Source organism: Mauremys reevesii, linkage group 1 (assembly GCF_016161935.1).
Source record: "Mauremys reevesii isolate NIE-2019 linkage group 1, ASM1616193v1, whole genome shotgun sequence".
Lineage (NCBI taxonomy): Eukaryota > Metazoa > Chordata > Testudines > Geoemydidae > Mauremys > Mauremys reevesii.
This window is the reverse complement of record NC_052623.1, coordinates 269,248,787-269,271,872: the sequence shown is the minus strand read 5'-3', so window position 1 is coordinate 269,271,872 and position 23,086 is coordinate 269,248,787. Positions and strand designations below refer to the sequence as shown.

The window sequence follows — 23,086 nt, the reverse complement described above, 5'->3', positions numbered from 1 at the left end:
GAACCCATGGGCCGCTTGTGGTCCAATTAGCACACAACTGTGGCCCATTTGACATCCTCAGGGTCATACAGGTAGTATATATATTATGTGGATGCAGCCCACGTAACAGAGAGAGCTGCATATGTAGCCCACAATGGTAAACAGGTTGAGAACCACTGTTCTAAACAGTGTTTCAAGCGTTACTACTAACATTCAGAAAATGGTAATGTTCCATCCTATGGCAAGAAATATTCCATAATTAGAATTTAAATGCCATTTATACAGAAGGGGGGGGCTTTTTTCTTTAAATTTACTATGAAGACTGGTTTGGGGTACATTTTTGCCCTTGGCAAGCCAAGCCAGAGCTACACACACCTATAGTCATTGATTGGCCAGTTTAACTTTAGTCACAATTTGGGAACTCATCTCAGAAAAGTGTCTTAACATGCTCAGAACGGGGATGCAGAGTCATTGCAAACCATCTGCAACGTGGCTATGGTTCAGTCCCCAGGCAGGTATTCGCTCCCTTCTTGGCTAAGGAAGGCAGGTGCAGTATAGCAAGAGGTAATCCAGGAAATAAGCACAGGGAAACTGCCAATGCTTAGATCTAATGTAGGACTGGTGATACAAAAGAGCAACACTGTGAGATATGGACAAGTTAATGAAAGTTCCAGAAAAAAAAATGGTGGAAATTTATCAGGAGTATGACGACGTACGGAAAGAGAAAAGTAGAGGAAAGAAAAAGCACAGAAAGCCACGGAAGAACGGGAAGAAGACAGAGACAGGTGATATTGAACATGCTGGCATCACCTGGGAAAGAGGTCCAAAACTAACTAGCAACAGTAATCAATGGAGAAACTGGACTGCCTGATGCATCAGTGACACAGGAGAAACTAAGTGCTAATAGTGAAGTATAAATGAAATATACTATTTAAAAAATAATTCTGGAGACTTTCCAAATTTTAAATGGATTTGCCCTTTCAAAGTAAATTCCCAATACAAAATAGCATTACATACTTTTCAGTAATCATTACCGCTTGCATCATATAGGATTAACAGCTTTTCTTTAGTGAAGCCAAAATTAGGTATACAGCATTGTATTATAACTGTCATCACTCATAAAATATATGCAATGAAATACATAAGTCTAGAGATGCACCCCTCTTCAATATGCAAATTAGACAACTTTTTTCTCTTTCTGCACAGTAGGAAATAGATCACATTCCACTTTTGAATATCAGTACATAGCTAGATCAAAATACTAAGATTTCATTATACAGGAGATAATGATGCATGTCCCTGACTACAAAACAGTCTATGCCTTAATTGACAAGGTTACGGTCCACTTTGCATCTGATGAAATGGGTTTTAGCCCACGAAAGCTTATGCCCAAATAAATGTGTTAGTCTCTAAGGTGCCACAAGGACTCCTCATTGTTTTTGCTTCTATCTGAAGATTTCCCTCTATCCCTAATTTACTTCTACCCATTTCTATTCATCAGCAGAGTAACTCTGTAAAATGTGCAATTTTATTTATTTCTTAACAACTGAAAAAAGTGTTCTTCAGCTACCAGCAGGATAATAAGGTACCCACTATTCTGAGATGTAACCCTTTAATCTGTTCAGATAAACCCTCTATCCTCTTTAAGAAAGGTGGCTCAGAGTAAAAGCAGGTCAACTCTTCATTGCTATATTAAGCAGAAGGTTAGAATGCATAAGCCAGTGTGGGAGATGACTTCCTGCTAGAAGGAAAGCCCTTCAAATACCAAAATCTTGAACCTAATTTGTCATCTTACAATGCCTGCATGTGTTTTCAGTGTAAAACTTCAATCTTTCCAAGAAACCATTCAGCAAGTTGTTCTAACATTGTTTTAACTAGACAAAAGTGCCCATCACTTTACAAAGAGATTTAGCATGGTTTTGTAATGGACATGTCATGATATTATGATTAGTTGTCACAAGAGACAATATTTTACATTTGAAACTACAGATACAGGACAGGATTCCCACGTACACTAAGTCAACTTGTGCTACATAAGAGGCACAAAGTAAAGTGGCCAGAGAGGGACAGCAGAGAATTCCTCCTTTGTAGAGGAGGTCTCAACCAACATAAAGCTGGCAGAGGCAGCACTGCTGCCTCCTGCACAAGTTGCCCCATGCGCTTCTGGCATAGGGAGAGGAATGGGATGTGACAGAACAGAGCTTTACTGCACCTACTCCGCCAAAGGCACACATTAGAACTGCTGTTCTAGTTGGTGATGGAGCTGAGTAACTCAGGATCAAGGATCTGCTACTGGCTCTCTCATGTTCCATATCTCCCTATATACGAGTATCGTTTGAACAACAGTCAAGAATCTCACCCAAAATGTTTATCACATATTTTCACTTTAAAATAGAATTCTTCTACAGATCCTATATTGATGCCTGTTCCAACAGGCTCTATCAGCAGCATTTTTTCCTTGGTTTATACAATATTTATCCATATATTTTAATTATTGCATAATACCACCACTAATAAGATAGGTAAATAAAAGGGCAATTGCTTTGTTTTTAATGCAAGAACCACCAAAACAAAGTTAATGTGACATTCAACACAAACCTCTGTAATAAACCTCTCAGACATTGGTTCAAATGCCTTCTGAAGCCACAAACAAAGAGAACTGGGGACTTGTAAAAACTAAAACAGCTGATGTTTTCTGTCTGGCACAATTACTTGGAGGCTAAAACATAGGTGTAGGAGACAGGTTTATTGTTCAGTTTAACATCACCAATTTTTTTTTTAAATGGTGGTGAAAAGTTTCAAATATGGTTCCAAGCTTATCACTGTAATTCAATAATAGTTCCTCCTGAACAGGCAGTGAGATGTACTACTAACTCATCATACCAAAATCATAGGTGCTCAGTGATCATTGGACCTCTTTCTCCCCTCCAAAGTACTTCATCCCTCAGGAATGCAAAATACTTTTTTTTTTTTTTTTTTTAAAAAGTCTTCAATGCTTGGATTTCTTTTTGGAACTACTTGACATTTCTGTTATTTTCCACTGTTAAAAAGAAAATTACTTCCAGGGATAGTTAAGTATTTGTTTTGGGTTTTTTTAGCCAGTAGAGCAGACTCTGTGGTAATATTTTAGGAGAATTTCCTGACCATGCATTTGCACATAACCACATTAACAACTTTCAGAAAGAGAGCAGTTTACAACAGAAAGATCCGAGTGGCTACTGAAAAAGCAAAACCTACTTCACATCTGGAGCCTCAGACTAAAGGGGCTTCACATGGAAAGAAACTCCCTTTGGTTGTCAAAATGACTTGACTAATCCTTGACAAGCTTTTAAACACTAAGATGCACCCCATGTTATTTTTCATTTTGCTGTCAAGTTTCAGACCAAATGCTTCTACCTAAAACACTTGAACAACCACAAAAACCCCGATACAATTTAGAAAACCTACCCCAAAGAAAGTTTTTGCCTCAGAAAGGAAGACGTGCCAGAGACTCCCTTACTCCTGGGGGAATTCTGCACCACAGCACAATGCAGAATTTTGTAGAAATTATTCTCCCCCCTCTCCCCTCCCAAAATGGGCTGCAGAGATATTGGCTACCACTAGGGATCACTGGACCCAGCAAATCCCAGCTCACAAATAGAAGACAAGGCCAGGGGGAGAGGCGGGGAACTGGAGGATTCCCAGCAGCTGCAGTTCACAGCACACCCTGAAGGAAGGAGGTGGTGGTACACAAGAAACCCAGCACCCAGCTGTTTCTCCCTCTGGATCCCTAGGCTCTGGGGAGTAGAAGGTGAGTGTCTGGGCTGGGGGTAGCCACGACTGGGTTCAGGAGGGAAGGGGGTAAGTGTGTCTGGGCCAGGGGAGGGGCCTGCAGCTGGCCTCTGAGGAGTAGGAGGTATGAATGTCTGGTCCCTCAGCTGGGCTCTGGGATGGTAGGGAGCAGAGGCACAGGAACTGGGTTGTTGTAGGGGTTTCTTTAACTCTTTACTCCTGGAGGAAATTTTGTGTGTGTCTGTATTGTTACAGACATACTTGCTGACAGGTACACCTCTACCTCGATATAACGCTGTCCTCGGGAGCCAAAAAATCTTACCACATTATAGGTGAAACCGCGTTATATCGAACTTGCTTTGATCCACCAGAGTGCGCAGCCCGCCCCCCTCCCCCGAGCACTGCTTTACCACGTTATATCCGAATTCGTGTTATATCGGGTTGCGTTATATCAGGGTAGAGGTGTATTTCAAAATAAATTACCAAAATAATTGAAATTGGTGTGACTATATAGTGTTATTTTGACAAACAACATTTACTGAATTTAAAAATACTATGCGCATAATTTTTTGGTGCAGAATTCCCCCAGGAGTAACTCCCTGAAGTCTACTAGGGACCTTCACTATTTCTATCAGTTTCACATGGAAGGCTCTCAGAAACCACAATGAGAGAAATAAGTATAAAACTTTAAAGAAAGATGCTTTCCAAATGCTGGAAGTTTAGAATGTGAATCTAAGTTTATAAAACCAATTAGTACTGAAAGTGAGTTTACTGTTAATCTCAGTACCACTTTGCCTGCTTACTTGTATTTTAGAAAGTCAAAAAAAGTCAGCCACTTTTCAGGTTACATCAACAATACAAAATTGTTTTTCAGATTTCTCAAGGCCTGACATAAGGCAACTTTGTATTGCTAATTCTTATAATATGCTCAGCAACTGCACTTTAGCCTTACCTAAACCTCTGCAATAAATGGTTCTAATTTATGACCCAGATATATTCAGCTAACTCCTTGGAACTAGAAGCCTGCGACTACTATGTACTAGTTTAACCTGCAACAGCTCTCCCAGTATCAGCAAACTTGATCTCCAAGGGCCATGCCAGAGGAAGGTGGAATGCAAGCCTATTCTGTTCACAGCCATTACAGTCTCTCAACTGAAAACACCATTCTTGGGAGCAAAGTTTAAAGGAGAAGAAAGCTGCATTCTGCTCAGAATTCAAAACAGCTGTGTTCTCCTGGCCTGAGTTTCAGATGGGAAGCCAGGAACTTCTGAGTTCTCCTCCTGGCTCTGCCACTGACTTGCTCTGTAGCCTTGGGCAAACCACTTAACCTCTCTATCAGAATATTCCACTCATTAAAATGGGAATGTATAGCGTTCAGATTGTTTATACAGACCCTTCAAACAAGTAAAGTACTGTAAATTCAGACAACACAAACTTTTCACCGTGGCTCTTTTATACCTGGAGGAAATAGCCTAAAACAGCTGTTTAGTTCATTTGCTAACAGTTACTTATGAAAGAAAGTGCCAGTGCAGTCCAGTTTAGATGTTCCACAAGTCACAACTGTAACATAGTATTTGTCTTGTTCTTTTGTTTATGCATTAAACAGCAGTTCACACAGTACGACAAGCTTAGTGCACGTGGCTCAACCTACTATAGCCAGTAAGAGTCACTGACTCTTTGAAATGACATCTGAACTAAATAGAACAAAACTAAGAAAATTCATATTAATTATCAGCATTTATATTAATCCTTATAGCAAAATGCAGAATAATCAAATGAAATGAAACAGAGGGAATTAAAATTCTTACCTATCAACTATTGTGTATGCAGGGTTGTTGTCATTGCTCTGTTGGTCCTGGATATTAGAGAGGCAAAATGAGTGAGGTAATATCTTTTATTGGCCAAACTTCTGTTGGTGAGAGAGGCAAGCTTTTGAGCTACATTGCCCAGGCCTGAGGAAGAGCTCTGTGTAGCTCAAAAGCATGTCTCTCTCACCAGCAGAAGTTTGGCCAATTAAAGATATTACCTCACCCACCCTGTCTCTCAATTGAGTGACAACCAAGATCCATTATTGCAAATAATGGGTTCTTTCTATCCAGTGAAAACTGCCAATCAACCAATGAAACTAGGCCTAAACTATACTAGAAAAGTGCACCAGTTTAATCACAAACTAATCCAAGTTAAAGTAGCCTAAAACCCCAATTAAGGCTATGGCTACACTTAGCACTTCAAAGCGCTGCAGCAGCTAGCCGCATGTGTGATCAAAGTCCAGCGCTGGGAGAAAACCCAGCAGCCCGCCTCTCCTCCACTTCCTGTGAATGTGGGACGAGAGCTGGGAGGGACTGAGCGCGCGGGCGCTGCTGGGACTACTGGCTGGCGCTAGCGCGCCAGCGCTGCAGCGAGCAGTGTTGTGTGTGTTCACCCGCTGCTGCTGCCGAAAAAAGTAAGCTAGCCCCGTAGATAAACTAAAAATAATTTAAATCTTGCTTATATTGATTTAGCTGAAGTTGGTAATTTACCAGTTCAAGTTAAAACAGATTTGAGCAAGGGTTTACCTGGTTTAACAGAATCTCCATTTAGTGGTTTACACTCCTTTAACTAGATACATTTAAAAAATTTTGTTAAACCAAAGCACCTTTCTAATTATAGAAAAGGCCTAGGAGAGTGGCCTAGTGAAGACCAGGACAAGAGGTGATTTTTTTTTAATTGAGTTAGATAACATGATCTGAAACACCACTTAGGACCTTCAGTTTTATCTAGACTAGGAAAAGAAGCCATGTGTGGTTAGTTAAATTGACCATAAACTTTTCCCTAGTATAGATGTACTTTTACCTCAATTTAGCTAGGCAAGATAGACCCAAGGGAGAGCTACATTAATCAGCCTCAATCTCTTTTCCTAAAATAGTCAAGTCCCTAATATACACAGTAGAACACCTATATTGTGTCCACCGGTCAAAGTTGACCCGGGGAAGCGTGTGTGGGGGGGGAGCGGAAGGGCTTGTCCTCGTGTAGAGTTGCATAGGTTTAATCTAAGACATTTGAAAAAGACTAGATTTAACACTCTTATTTCAACTTAGCTTTAGTTGATTAAGAAGCTACTTTTAAACAAAACAAAAAACAAAAAAAACAAGCGCAAACAGGCGTTTACACTGGTTTAATTAAACTGGTGCAAGTCTGTATGTAGATCAGACCCAAAATATAACATCCAAAAGTGCTGGAACCTCAGTACAAGAGGGGGGTGAAGGGGGGGGAGGAGGAAGGGGCATGAGCACATGCCCCCTCCGTGACCCTGCCCCTCCTCTTCCCCCCAAGACCCCGTCCCCAACCAGGCTGGAAGCTAGAGCAGAGCAGTGGTAAGAGCTGTTGGGAGCCCTGGACATTCCACCTGCCCTGGGTAGGGGGGCCTGAGAGCAGCCCCCAGCCCGTGTCCCTCTGGGGTGCACTGACCAGGGCAGGTGGAGGGTTGGGGGCTTCCAGCCTGGCCAGGAGGAGGGGCCTCAGTGGGAACAGGGGCAGGGCCACTGAGCAGGACTGGGTTACATGGCAAGCAAGGGCTAAGGCCCACCTCAGCACCCCCACCACGAAGAGGCTGGTGCCACCAGCAGGGGCTGCGCTTCGTAGTGGGTGAGCTGATCACCCTACCAGTTCCCCCACCACAAAGCGCAGCCCCCGACAGCACTGCTCCATGCATGCCTGAGGCTTGCAGTTTGGGGAGGCAATGAGGTCCCGTCCCCCAAACTATGCTCATGTTAAAAAATGGACAGGCGTGGCCCTCCACTTTTAAAAGGGCAGGGCATGGCCCTCCTGGCTCTTCCCCTCGGTTCTGGCTCCCCGACACCATGACCAATTAATACTTTTTTTAAAAGGAATTTCAGTCAGGGTGTCTCTTCATTGCCAACAAAGGTGGTGTGGTAGTGGGTTATTTTATATATATTGTGTGTGTGTGTGTGTGTTTACACCAAGATAACTAATGCAGGTTAACTATCTCACTGTAAAATACTAATGGAGAAAAGACACCGGTAGTTTTTACTGTGACATAGTTAGAAGAAGTCAACTGCAAGGCAGGTGGGAGCAAGGTAGCTTCTAGCTACATCACAGTAAAAGTTACCTGCACTTTGTCTCCACTAGGATTTTACAGTGGAATTAGCTAATGTGCATTAAGTATATCTGACTGAACACACTAACACTTTTTTTTTGGGGGGGGGGGGGGGGGAAGGGAGCAAAGGCACTACACGAAGACCTTCACTACAAAAAAGGCGTTAGCTACCATACATTAATTAACACAAGGTACAATCCTAGTGAGGACAAGGTAGTTGTAATTTTAACAGGAGTTAGCAGGTCAAGATAAACCCAGACTACCTTCTAGTGTTTATCTGAACCTGCTAACTCCTGTTAAAACAACAACTACTTTGGCCTCATTATGGTTTTACCTTGGCTGTGTCCACACTATGAAGCCTAGACCTGCATAGTTATGCTGGCATAACGCCCCATAATGTAGATGCAGTCGACAACCACAGTAGTTCCTCTATCAGTGTAGGAAAACCACCTTTCCAAACTATGTTAGCTACATCAACAGACGCAGGCTGGCTATGTCTATGGGCTAGTCTACACTAGAAGTGCTACAGCAGTGCAGCTGCACCTATGCTGCTGTAGCATGTCTAGTGAAAATGATCTATGCCAACGGGACAGAGCTCATGTAATTTTAAAAAAATATAAAATACCCTAATGTAGACATTCCCTGTATGTGTCTCTCTCCCCTCATGTATACAACTTTTCTACTGTTTTTTAAACATTAAAAAATTTAAATCTTGTCTACCGGGGAAGATTCTACAATCAACAGGAGAACTAGTAGGATTATGACATCTCAAGTACCAAGGATGTGAAATCTAACTGAGAGCAGAAATGTTTTTTATTCAGACTATTAATATGATATTACATCTTTTTAACTAGAACACTTGAGAAAATTCTCTAAAGATTCATAGAAGAGCTGAAAGATCTACCAATACATACCTTCCTCCTTTTTAGGAGGACAGACAATACTTGACATTTATTTTTTATTTTTTTTAAAAAAGCAGGACAAAAATTCTATATTGGGAAGGGGAAAACTGCATTCTTCATACATCTAAAAGAAGCAAATAAATGGAAATGAAGGCTTTTGCCTTTAAAACCAAACCCTCTCCAAGAGGGCACGTAGCACTATTGAAGGTTTACTGCAGAGCTTCAATGAATTAGACATTTTGCTACAATAAAGTACTGGGCTTCAGCTGTACGTTGCGATCAAATGAGCTATCATTCAAAAGTGTCTGTGCTCTGCTTTTGTAGAGCAATCATACTGAATTTTGACTTAGGCCTGGTCTACACTATGCGTTTAAACCGGTTTTAGGAGCGTTAAACCGATTTAACGCCACACCCGTCCACACTAAGAGGCCCTTTAGGTGCTTCAAAAGCACCTAACATTTAAATTGATAAGAATTAGGCATCTAGGTGCTTTAAAAAAGTCCTCTTCTGCTGGCAATTGGTCCATAAGGTTTGCCTCTCTTTGGGCATGTCTACACTGCAATTAAAAAACTGCAGCTGGCCAGTACCAAGGACCTGAGCTATGGGGCTATTTAACTGTGGTATGGACATTTGGGCTCAGGCTGGAGCCCAAGCTCTGGGACCCTCCCAACTTGCGGCGTCTCAGAGCCCAAACATCTACATCATTAAACAGCCCCTGTGCCCGAGTCAGCCAGCATGGGCCACCAGCACGTTTTTAATAGCAGTGTCGATACCCTTAAAGACTAAGGGTTGGATTTTTCCCAATGGGAATTAGGCACCTAGGCGCTCGAGATATTTAAGAGCACCTAGCTGCCTAACTCCCATTGGGAAAAATCTGGCCCTTAATCTTTAAGAGTACACACTAAACTTACAAACTTTTAGGCAGGTTAAGATTCAAACACCCATGCATAATCGGTTTTGAATGAAGATTTGTCTCAGCCAGTCACTTGCAAGTATCTCTCTTTGAAGCTTCACTACATTGAAGACATTAAGGATGGGCAACAGATTCCTGCCAACTTGAACTGACTCTTTTGGAAGCAGCACACTTCCTTTCCTCAATTAAGCAGCACAGTCTTGGAAATCCTTTACAGTAGTAAAGCAAGAAAAAGTTGCCAGCAAAAGAGGCCTAACCAAATGGTTTTTAATTTATTTATTTTTGCTATGTTCAAAACCACTAGTGCCACTGTCCAAATTCATTGAAACCTGATCTTCTTTCCGTCACCCTGCCCCCTCGCCCAAAAAAACCACTGAATTATTAAAGTTAGGAGTCTGTCTTGGGAAGGGACTTTCCAATTGCTGCAGATATCTGCAATAATTAAAAAGGGAATATCAATAAATGACCAGAGAAAAGTTTTTGTAGACACCGCCACCACTTAAAAAAAAAATATTTTTTTTTTAAAAAGATGAACCTCAAACTCAAACTAAAAAAAAGTTACTACTCAGTATACAAGCTTGTGGCTGAAACCTTGCATGTATGCCTCCTGAGGGAACTCCCTCAGATTGATTTTACATAATTTTAAATTTTCCTTTTGTATTTCAAAATTATATTTTAACACTAACAATACAGAGAATTGTCAAGGTCAATTCCTCCACCCCCACCAGTAGAACGTTGATACGTTTCCTCTCTCTTCTGGAAGTAAGACTTCAACATGGTGGCTGGGATTTGGCAGCTTGCAAAGTAAGCTGTGTATCCTATTCTAGGTCCTGTTGGGCCAAAACACTTTCAAGGTTTACACTGCCATCCTTTCATGTTTGTCCAGAGGAAAAAGAAAATCCCCCTTAAAGCCCTTATTCACCGTGTACCTCCTCAAGGAGGTACACCTAGGCATGAGTTCACATACTATGTTCTGTGGTCACTGCTACTTCCAAATTTTGCTCCTGTTTGTCTTATCCAGGCCAATCTACTGTAGTCTTGAAGAGCAGTCAAGACTTTAAAACAGCCTGCTGTTTTTCAACCAATGTACTACTGTTTCATGCTGAATTAAAGCTGATTCTCATGGTAACATATATATTACACATTATCAAATTGCATAACGCACAAAGTGAAATTAAAACATGCAGCAAAAACAAGGCCAACTCCAGTGCCATTAGCAAACCAGAACCAAGTCCATGTTTTTCCTTCCTCTGAAGGCCAACCATTCAATGACCACAGCAAAAACCATATGAAATACTCAAGTTGGTATTTTTTTACTTAATAAGTATCATTACATTTCCACAATGGTTTTTTTTAATATATTTCACTCAAGACTAGTTGAATTGGCCTAATCAACAGGTGTATTAATTGGATTTTGATTACAGTAATATCTTCATTAGCCCACAAGACTGTGTTAACAAAAACATTTTTAAGTCCACATTTTCCTATCTTTTAGCATCAGGTCACAGTTAGAGGAGATTCTTGCACACAGATTCACAGCAGAAGATGGAATCCACCTTTGGTTCATTAACATTCTCTTCCACTTAGGGTTACTTTGTTACTGAACTAGGACATCCAACAGCACCCATCTCCTAATGAACCCCACAAGTAAAACAATTTTTAGCAACACAGACAAGCTCCTCCAACTTAGAATAAAGCTTACTTTCCTAAAGAACATACATACCCTACTCTAACTTATTACTAAAGAGCCCACCCCTCCAAATTCCTAGACATTCTAGCTCTTTTTTTGTTGTATTTTGAACTGTCTCCTATCCCAGGAGAGATTCTCATGTGAAAACGTACTGGAATGAAACCAGAAAAAATGAAGATGTTTTTCTGTCAAATACATTCAGGTTTGCCTATTCAGTTTGTGCTCTGACCATGCAGATGTGGGCTCAGAAAAGATATACACGGTGATCCCCTATTAGAAGAGATTTTCATCCTTGACTTGTTGAATATAATTAGAATTTTTTTTTTTAAATTAGAGTCTGAAAATGGATTCAGATTAACTGGATGTGATTGTCTCTACAGTAATCTGCTGCCTAACCAGCCGACTACAAAAATATCTCACACAGAGTACAAGGCCTCTCAGAAAGAAAGGGGGGGGGGGGACAATGTACACAACCACAGCAAAAACTACTTTGTCTTATTTCTTCCACTCCATGGAAAGGAGCATTACATCACACTCTTACAATGCAGGGGGAGGGGGCTGTTCCCAGAAAGCAAGATTTACAGTTATTTCCTTTTACTCTTCTGCTTGGTTCTGGAGGGAGATGTAAAAAGCAATTAGCATTTTCAACAATGCAAAATTTGAAGAAGATTTAGAAGATGACAGCTCTTGAACGGCATGTCTTACTATGTATGTGAATGATCACTTCCTACTGGATATGAAACAAACATCCTGCCAAAAAAGAAAAAAAAGCTACAGTCCCATATCTTAAATGTGTATATAAATACCTTAAAAAAGGGTCGGTACAATTTTTTTTTGGACTAAAACTTGTGATGTGCAATAAAGGAGAGCTCCCTCGGGGAGCAGGGGGTTAGGGAAGACTACTTCTAAACTGACACCAAGCTAGCATGACCGACTGGTTTGAACTCTAAATGCCATGTTTATGGGGCAGTACCATTTGGTCCCAACTGCGACCAAAATAAAAACGCATCTGGTTGCGGTGGGGAGGGGCGGCACAAGACAGAGAAAAAGAGAGGAGTGCAAGCCATGCAAGAGGGTGAGTGCTGATGCACATTTTGCACAGGAGGCTTTCAAGCAGAGGAATCCTAAACCTCCCAAGTACCCACTCCCCAAACCCAACATTTAAAACATATTGATGCATCATTTTAGTTTTTAAATCTTTGTGGCAAGTATGGCCTAGTAAAAAGCACTCATCCCAATCCCCCTACTCCCCTTGTCAGCCCTAGCAGTAGAAAAAATGCAAACCCATTTATATTTATGCAAATTTTTGCAGCAGATTTAAAAGCTTCAGGTTCTTGGGGGAGAAAATCTCGGGGGGAGGGGGAGAAGCCTCTGTTTAAATAACGCAGGATTTTCAATAATCCCTGGCACTCTCGCTTGTTTGAAAAACAAACATTATGTAATTTGCATATACATGTATTTAAATTGTAATCAAACCCTTTCACAATTTTCAAAACACTTCTGCCACAGCTTTTCAAATCGTAAAATCTTGTCAAAGTGCATTAGATGCAAGATCACACTGATTCACAATCGTCTGAAGCAAGTGTTTATGCCAAACATCTCCGTGCAACACCACAGATGAAACGGTCAGACGAAATCCACATACAACCTATCAGTACGTTAAAAAAAATAGCTGAAATATACTAACCTCATAAAGTGCAGCAGTGCTTAAATCCAGCGAGTTGAGGCATACAAGGTAGAAATGGAAATGAAGAGAGATCCAAAAATGATTTCTGTATTTGTTTTTTCAATTTTAAATGTTCAGAAACCAGCAGAGACTCTGTCGGCCATTTTGGCTTGAACTCACTCTCTTCCCTCTTGCGCGCTCTCCCCCTCTGTCTCTCTAAAGGAAGAAGCTTTTTGTGACCTTCAAATAGAGGCAAGTCACGTGACTTGGGGCAGGCTGTCAATCAGGAAAAGGAGGGTGGAATGCTACAATCTTAAAGAGAAAGCAGCCTTTTTTGCACCTAAAAGACTTCTTCGCACTGCATTGCTTTCTCTCAATAGTGTAATGCTGCTGTAGCATATTTTGCATCTGCATTACTTCTCATCTATTTATCATGCAAAAGTAGTACACCGAAACAAGATTTTATCCCGTAGATCAGTGGATAGAACTAAATAAAAGCATATCTGGATTTTTTTTTTTGCACTAGCTACAAATTAAACCAGCTAATCATGTTAATGTAACATTAAGCTTCCACAGATGAAAAGACACGAAATGCAAAAATTAAGTTTCCAACAATATTCAGTTTTCTATACTGGACTTTGGGGCACATGGCCCCAGCAGTTGCTGTCTGCTCCCTCTCACACACACACACTCCCCTGCAAGAGGAAGTGACCCTTTACGAAGGCCCCTCTGGCTTTAAAAATGCAAGACTACCCAGTAATGAGTACTGCTAGCAGCACTAAAAGTCACACCTTTACCACTTCAAAACGGAGCCCCTACATATCAGCAGTTCCAGACAGCTATTTTTCAGCCTAAGAACTAGGCAGCATGTAAGCAGATGAGGACTGGAGAGAAACGTGGGACACAAGAAGAGACAGACACTCCTCCAACTTTGAATAAAACCTATTTTCTATTAACACATACACCCTACTCAAACTTATTAGTAAACAGCCCACGCCTTCAAATTCCTAAATAATCTAGCCCTTTTCTTGTTATATTTTGAACTGTCCCCTATCCTGAGCTGAAGAAGCCTGGGACCCAGCATCAGGCTGTTTCTTCCTCTGGATCCATGGACTCTGGGAGGAGAGGATGTGAGTGTCTGGCCTGTGGTGGGGAGTGTGGCTGGGTTCTGGGGGTAGGGAGAGTGGGTTTCTGGGCTGGGGGGCATCCTGAGGCTGGGCTCTGGGGAGGAGGGGGGTGCAGAGTGTCTGGGCTGGCAGGGGGCCACAGCTGGGTTCTGGGGAAGGAAGGGATGTGAGTGTCTGGGCTGGTGTGATTCAGCTCTGGGAGTGGAGGGGGTGTGTGTGTCTGAACTGTCAGGGGGCTGGCAACTGGGCTTTGAGGACAAAGGGATGTGAGTGTCTGGGCTGGGGAACACCCCACAGCTGGGCTCTGAGGGGGGAGGGTGAAAGTGTCTGCCCCCCGTGCTGGGCTCTAGGGGGAGGAGGCAGAGAAACCAGAACATAAGAACAGTCATACTGGGTCAGACCAAAGGTCCATCTAGCCCAGTATCCTGTCTTCCGACAGTGGCCAATGCCAGGTGCCCCATAGGGAATGAACAGAACAGGTAATCATCAAGTGATCCATCCATCCCCTGTTGCCCATTCCCAGCTTCTAGCAAACAGAGTCTAGGGACACCATTCCTACTCGTCTTGGCTAAAAACCATGGATGGATCTATCCTCCATGAATTTATCTAGTTCTTTTTTGAACCCCATTATAGTCTTGGCCTTCACAACATCCACTGACAAAGAGTTCCACAGACTGACTGTGCGTTGTATGAAGAAACACTTTTTTCCCTGTTTTAAACCTGATGCCTATTGATTTCATTTGGTGGCCCCTTGTTCTTGTGTTATGAGAAGGAGTAAACAACATTTACTTTCTCCGCACCAGTCATGATTTTACAGATCTCTGTCATATTCCCCTTTAGTCATCTCTTTTCCAAGCTGAAAAGTCCCCATCTTATTAATCTTTCCTCATACAGAAAAGGTTTTATACCCCGAATCATTTTTGTTGCCCTTTTCTGAACCTTTTCCAATTCCAATACATCTTTTTTGAGATGGGGCAACCACATGTGCACACAATATTCAAGATGTGGGCATACCACAGATTTATATAGAGGCCATATGATATTTTCTGTCTTATTATCTATCCCTTTCTTAATGATTCCCAACATTGTTAGCTTTTTTGACTGCTGCTGCACATTGAGTGGATGTTTTCAGAGAACTATCCACAATGACTCCAAGATTGCTTTCTTGAGTGGTAACAGCCAATTTAGACCCCATCATTTTATATATATAGTTGGGCTTATGTTTTCCAATATGCATTACTTTGCATTTATCAACATTGTATTTTCTCTGCCATTTTGTTGCCCAGTCACCCAGTTTTGTGAGATTCCTTTGTAGCTCTTTGCAATCTGCTTTGGACTTATCTATCCCTGCAACTATGGTCACAATTACCGTTGGCATCAGCTGAAGAAAAGGAACTCCTATCCCTACATTGTGATGAACCTTCCACCCGTCTACGGAATGCTTCACCGGCTGGGGAACTAACACCTGCTTGTCGAGGTGTTCGTTTGTTTGGTGAGTAAACTGATCTGAGCCACTACTGGAAAACAGTGAAGGCGTAACCTTGCATGTTCCGTCACAAAGGTGCAAGCTGCCACCTGACCAAGGAGTTGAAGATAGTTTCTGACTGAAATCAGCTCCCTTGAACAGTTCTGACAAGGTACGATAATTAGAGCCCAGCACGGATACAAAATTTGTATCTGTATCCAATTAGCAAAAATAGTCCACGTATATAAAGTGGATTTGCAGGGCTCTAACGATAATGTCACAAACACGGGAAGGAAGGTCCTGGCTGCTAAAGAATCTAGGGATGCCCCTATAAATGACATGTTCTGAATGAGAGTCAGTGTGGGGTTTTCAACATTCAACTGCAGACCCAAAGTATAAAAATGGGGAAAACGCTTTTGCTGTGACAGATGACACCTCTTGGTACAACTGACCCTTGAGCAGCTGGTCATTGAGATATGGCAAAACAGTGATCGCCTGACAATATAGGAAAATAGCCACCACTGTTAAAACCTTTGAAAACACTCTCAGCACCAAGGAGAGACCAAATGGAAGCACCTGATACTGAAAATGATGGCCTACTACAAAATACAGAAACCTTCTACAAGATAGTGATACAACTGTATGGAAGTACGTTTCCTGAAGGTCAAGGCCGAAAACCTATCCCCTGAACTCAGAGAAGGAATTATAGCTGCAAGAGTCCCAATTCTGAACTTTTGAGGCTTCACAAATTTGTTTAGGAGTCTTAGATCTAAGATTGGTCTCCATCCTCTATTTTTCTTTGGTACAAGGAAATACCTCGAATAGAAGCCTCTCCCCTGGTGCTGAGCAGGGACCAGTTCTATCACTTCTACACGAAGAAGGGAGTTTATTTCCTGTCTTAGCAGGAATGAGAGTGGTCCCTAAAGGCACATGGGGAAGGGAAATGAGGAGGAAGCAGGCAGGTAAAATGAATGGTATAGCCCAATGATATTACTTCCATCACCCATTTGTCTGAAGTGATACCTGCCATGCTTGTTGGAAATGGCTGAGTCAGTCTCCAAATGGGAGGAGGTGGGCAAAACATTGGAGCTGGCAAGCTAAAGGAAGTGGGGTGTTTGAACCCTTGGCCATCCCATCAAAAAAAAAAAAAAAAAGTTACCTACATTTTAGGAACTGTTCTTAAAGATGTGTTGCTCACATCCATTCCATTCTAGGTATGTGCGCTACCACGTGCACAATTGGAGATTTTTGCCTTAGCAGTATCCGCAGAGTTAGCTGTAGCACCCCCGAGTGCCGTGCTCACGCACTGGTATATTAGGTGCTGCCAACCCTATGCCCTCTCAGTTCATTTTTGCCAGCAACTCTGACAGAGGGGTAGGAGGGCGGGTAATGGAATGGAAATGAGCAACACATTTCGAAGAACAACAGTTACAAAAAGGTAGGTAACCGTTTTTCCTTCTTCGAGTGCTTGCTCATGTTGATTTCATTCTAGGTGACTCACAAGCAGTATCCTCGGAGGTGGGGTCGGAGTTCATAGCCTAGCTTCTCTACCAAAGCCAGCATCATCCATGGCCTGCTGAGTAAGTGCACAATGGGATGTAAACATATGGACGAGCAACCAGGTGGCTGCTGTACAGATGTTCCTGGATAGGCACATGGACTAGGACAGCTGTCGAAGAGGCTTGCGTCCTGGTTGAATGGGCGGTTACGATTGCTGGAGGGGGCAGCTTTGCCTGATTGTAGCAGCAGCGAATGCAGGCAGTCAGGGCTGGCTCCAAGTGGCGAAAAAAGATCAAAAATACGATCGGTGGCACTTCAGCGGCAGCTCAATCACACTGCTCCATTCTTTGGCAGCAGCTCAGAGAGGGACTAAGGGACTCGCCGCCAAATTCCCGCCGAAGACCTGGACGTGCCACCCCTTTGTATTGGCCGCCCCAAGCACCTACTTCCTTAGTTGATGCCTGGAGCCAGCCCTGCAGGCAGCGATCCAAGAAGAAATTCTTTGAGCGGACACTGGATAACCTTTCATACTGTCAGCCATCATGATGAACAATTGCGTTGACTTGCAGAATGGTTTGGTCCTTTCAACGTAGAAGGCTAGTGCCAATGTTGGAGGTAGGCGGAATGGAAGAGGAGGTCTTGCGTTGCAGACTTGGCAATTTTGAGGACCCCTAGGTGGAGGGGGTTGGGGAAGGTATGATATTAAAGAGGTCATTGGACTTCTCTGCTAGCTCCTCAACTGTCGTAGAGATGGAGCGGGCCTTGGTATCTGCAGTATCCAGAGCTGCCTGAAGAGATGTTCTGGCTAGTAATTGTCGCTCAGCTATAGTGGTCTGAAATTGTTCCCTTTGGTCCAGCAGAAGCCGTTTAATAAACAATCCAACTTTGTATAGTTTATGTAGTTGTACTTTGCCATCGGTACTTAGTAACTCGCAATATGGAATTGTAGGGTTGCTGATTAGTTTAATAGGATTTTCTCCCCGGCAGGTCCTGGCACTTCTGGTCTCTGTCATAAATAGTGACATAATACTGTTGCTTACCCCATTCATTAACCATATCAACAACCAGAGAGTTAGGTGAAGGGAGGGAGAATAAGAACTTTGAGTCCTTAGTGAGCATGTAATTTATTTATTTATTTTTAAAATCAGCCCTCTTACACGTGGGCATTATTGTAGCCGGAGACTGCCAAAAGGAGAGCCTTATCGATAGGAGGGCAATTCTGGATGGTCTCTCAAATTGCAGAATATCCAACAGCTTGTGTTGGGATTCTCTGACCTCTTCAAGAAGTAACTGTTAGGATTCTGCTACCCATCTAACGAGATCCTGGAACTGCCAAATGTCATCGGTCACAGATGGAGGAGGAGACATTACAGCTTCATCCTCCATAGTTTCTTGGGCTTCAAATGTTTCCTCCTGTTGTTGGCGAGAAGAGGCTTGAGTCTCCCCGTTATCCCAATGGGAGAGGGCTGGGGCGCTGGAAAAGTGTCTGTGATAAGCTGCCCAGAGATCCCAATATGGCCCCTGAGGACCATACAGGGGAGCAGGTGGCATTCAGGGCTGCTCCCACCAGGAGTGGTGAGGTCCTTGAGTATCAACCTTACCCCTCCAAGAAAGGGGGTTCATATATGAGTACGAGGAGGAATCCTGAACAGAAAGCTGAAGGGAAATCTTCATTATCATTCCCCCCTTCTTCTATTGGTGGAGTGCAAACCAAAAAGGGAAGTGATGGTACAACTAATGAATAGAGCTCCAAAGATCAAGTGGCTCTCAGTAATGAAAGGGGCTCAGTACCCAACAGCAATGTGGACTCTGGTTCAGCAGTCACTGATAAGTCATTTGTGTATCTAAAATCTTGCAGCACCGAATGATGTTGCGGTATCAAGTATTGTTGAGACACAAAGAAATGTTGCAACACTGAGGGGTATTGTGGGAGTACGCCTGTCCTTGCTGAACAGTACCAATTACTTAGGGTGCTTCACAGATGACACCAATGTGGCTGGAGGCTTACATAGTACCAAATAACTCAGTAGGGGTACCAGGAGAGAAGTTAAGTCCAACAGTACCGATACTCTGTTTGCTCTGCCATTCTCCAAGTAAATATCATATTGCCGCTATATAAATCCATGGTACAACCACACCTTGAATACTGCATGCAGATGTGGTCGCCCCATCTCAAAAAAGATGTATTGGAATTGGAAAAGGTTCAGAAAAGGGCAACAAAAATGATTAGGGGTATAGATCGGCTTCCGTATAAAGAGAGATTAATAAGACTGGGTCTTTTCAGCTTGGAAAAGAGGCGACTATGGGGGATATGATAGAGATCTATAAAATCATGAGTGGTATAGAAAAAGTAATTAAGGAAGTGTTGTTTACTCCTCCTCATAATACAAGAACAAGGGACCACCAAATGAAATTAATAGGTAGCAGGTTTAAAACAAACACAAAGTTTTTTTTTCAAGCAACGCACTGTCAACCTCTGGAACTCCTTGCCAGAGGGTGTTGTGAAGGCCAAGACTATAACAGGGTTCAAAAGGGAACTAGATAGATTCATGGAAGATAGGTCCATCAATGGCTATTAGCCAGGATAGGCAGGAATGGTGTCCCTAGCCTCTGTTTGCCAGAAGCTGGGATTGGGTGACATGGCATGAATCACTTGATGATAACTAACTGTTCATTCCCTTTGGGGCACCTGTCATTGGCCACTGTCAGAGGACAGGATACTGGGCTTGATGGACCTTTGGTCTGACCCAGTATGGCTGTTCTTATGTTCTTACAGTACTGGGGTCTTTCCAGAACCATGACTTGACTTAGACCTGCAGGGCTTTCCCACTACAGTGGTACTGGAGGAGGCTGTTGCCTTCACAGTACTGAGCCTTGAGGACGTCATCTCTGAAGCTGTCAACCTGGTTGGTGAACAAGATATTTCTGAGGATGACTCCTTGCGAGGGGAATTAGCACTCCTCCTCTTAGGATGTTTAGAAGAGGACTCTGAGGATTTCCCCTGTTTGGGAGAGTGCTGTGCTGAGGCTCCAGCAGCGCTGAAGGCCTCTACAGAGGGCCTCTCTGACCTGATCCCAGCGTTTTCTTACTAATGTCACTGTATATTTCTACATGACCTATCATGTGTGAAGCCTGTGGACAGATCTTTGCAAATGACCTGAAAATCTGTACTAGTCCTTCTCTGAATAACTTCCCTTCACTAACTGCCCTTCCTTTTGAAGTCTTAGAAAAGGGATCAGCTAACTACAAATGCAGAAGGTTAAAAAAGCTGTAATAGATAGTCTGACTCCATGCACAGCCCCTAACGTAATCAAAAGCATCACCACCTAAAAAGGTTGCCAACTCCATGATGGGCAAGGAGTTCAACAAATCTCCTTCATCTGGCTAATAGTCAACAGAAGATCCACATTCCTGTTATCTCAACATTGCACTAGAGGAAGAAAAAACTCAGAGCTCTGATACCTGCATAAACATGATCATTAACCCTTAGTTATAGTCACATGGTCTGCTGGGAGAATGGTATTTCTAGTTATACCCATAATCCTGTTGTCCACTTGGGGATTTAAACAACACAGAAGTTGTCTAGGGAAATTGTGCAAGAGTCCAGAGGGAGAACTTCAATCTGGAGTTGTATTCTTGGCTTCCAATATTTTTTGGATGTGGAGTGAAAAAACTAAGGATTTTTTATTTATGTATGGTACTGGCTGGGATGGGTTTGTGCTGTCATCCATGTCTCAATGAACAAACCTCAGTTGACGGTAACAGATCTTAATTAAGGCTGCTGGACCTTCCTATGTAAACAATCTAATCTCAGACTCATATTCTTCCTCCAACAATCTCTTTCTTTCAGAAGGGGAACCAAGGAGGATTATCATCTGTGAATAAATCAATACTCCCACCATTCACTCCACTGGACGGGTCATATTCCATGTGAGGTCAATCTAATTATAGCCAAATCTCCAGTAGTCATAAAGAAATATGCAGAGTTTAGGAGTGAGGCTAACCTAGGACGCATTACTTTAAGTGACAATCACAGGTAAAGAAGATAAATAGACAGAACATCCCCTCTCCAGGGTCATTCATCTACTTCAGCAGGGCTCAGGTTCACCTACTGCTTTTTCTAACTTGTAGGTCTTTGGACTCTTTACCCTCAAGTTTGGTTCATATGTGGGGGAGAGGGAATTTGCAGTCCAATCTGGCCAACCCCCCCACCCCAAATACAACCCCCCCCCTCGAATATAGTGATAATATTTTTACTAGAGTCAGTTTCTTCACTAGTATGGGTCAGTAGTGCAGAGGTCTATGAATGCATGAGGGGCTTGAGATGACAATGCCCTCACTTGAATTTGGCAGATCTGTGAAACTGGAAAACCCTAACTCAGTTCACCTCAACTCACTTTATTGGGTGCAGTAGTCTTCTACATGAGCAGTACTTGGCAATGAGCTGTAGGAATTAACTATAAGAAGAAGAATGAATGGTAACTGGTGATTAGCAACCAGGGCATCTATTAGCACAGCGTGGCGTCACTGGAGCAAAGGGAAGGCAAAAGCCACAAGCTACCATTTGGTGCACCTCTTAACAGTACTGTTGAGGATGGCTAGAAGAGGTAAAGGAAAGTAAAAACAGAAGAAAAGAAACTTAGCAAAATATTTTGGCATCTCTAAGCCACAACAGACTAATAGCCACCAAGTGATGCTTCCACCTCCTGGAGCAGAAACAACTGGAGAGCAACAGCCTCTTAAATAGGAGACTATCACAGTCTTTTTCTCATCCCCTTTCCATCTGCTGGAAGGGAGAATCATAATCACCTGTCTGGGCTTGCATACAAAGAATGTGGGAGCCTTGGAGACTTTATTTTTGCTAGGAGTGAGTAAGAAGTTGAGAAAAATTTTCTGAGCCCTTTAAATGAGTTTTAAATTGGTCTCAAAGAAGTGAGAAACCTGATATTGTCAGATGATAGAATTTCATTAATTTGTTTCAAACTTTAGGGCCAAAGCAGCGTATACAAATATATTTACGCCCCAACTGCTTTCTCTGAAGGATCAGGGAAGTGGTTTTATTCCAGATAGGAGAACTGCAGCAGAAACCCTCTGAATCTGAGTGCACTTTTTGACTAGATCACCATCTACTGGGAGGCTGACCAGGGATCGGTCTAGTGATGCAGTAGAGTAGTCATACTCAGACTGAGGCTCACAAGCCACAAGTGGCTCTTTAATGCATCTCTTGTGGCTCTTTGCAGCACATGACATTAAAACACTGTGATTTAATTATTAACCAATCTACATTATTAACCAGTCAGGATGCTTGTATTATGTTATTAACCAACTGTAGTTGATTAAATAGTTGGCCAGTTATTTTGTTGTGAGAATACACACACACACACACACACTTCCCCTGTCATACAGTTTAAATATGAATATATAGTACTACAGTAAATGAAACAATGAATTCAAACTATTGTGGCTTTTTTGGGTAATGTTGATCGCTAATTTGGCTCCTGAACTACTGAGGTTTGAGTATCACTGAAGTAGAACCTGATATGGTGATATCAAGAGGTAAGATAAGCAAAAGGTAAAATTGCAAACACTACACATTTAAAAAAAAAAAAAAAGACAAAACGAAGTAAACCCATCACTAATTTATACCCCAAAATGACACACACACACACACACACAAAACACATTCCAATGCACATCACCCTGTTATAGCACCAACACAAATAAGCATTGTGTCCTGAAAAACACCACAATACTTACTGGGAATATATTTGGAAAAAGTAGAATATCTCAATTTACAGATTAGGAGAAAAAATACTTCAGTGTTGGTCAAAGCATCCTGCCACCCCACTGAGTCTTTTTACAGATTGGTCTTCACCCCAGGCACTCACCCGCAGCGGCGGGAAGTGGAGCAGCGCGGCCCCCAATCCACTCCACCCTGCCAGCCCCCAGCCACGGCGCTCCACTTCCCACCATGGGT

At 42.4% G+C, this 23,086-nt stretch overlaps 1 protein-coding gene across 16 annotated transcripts in view; it reads right to left on the bottom strand.

Moving 5' to 3' along the window:
* Window positions 1–23,086, bottom strand: part of TNRC6B (trinucleotide repeat containing adaptor 6B) — a 240,123-nt gene that overhangs the window by 124,797 nt on the left and 92,240 nt on the right. The window contains exon 1 of one of the 16 annotated variants that reach the window (XM_039489266.1): window positions 13,039–13,218. The exons of the other annotated variants lie outside the window; for them this stretch is intronic. Within the exon in view, the coding sequence (XP_039345200.1) occupies window positions 13,039–13,043 (5 nt within the window). The 5' untranslated portion in view covers window positions 13,044–13,218. Of the gene's footprint in view, window positions 1–13,038; window positions 13,219–23,086 lie in introns of those variants that run through there. 16 annotated transcript variants of the gene reach the window in all.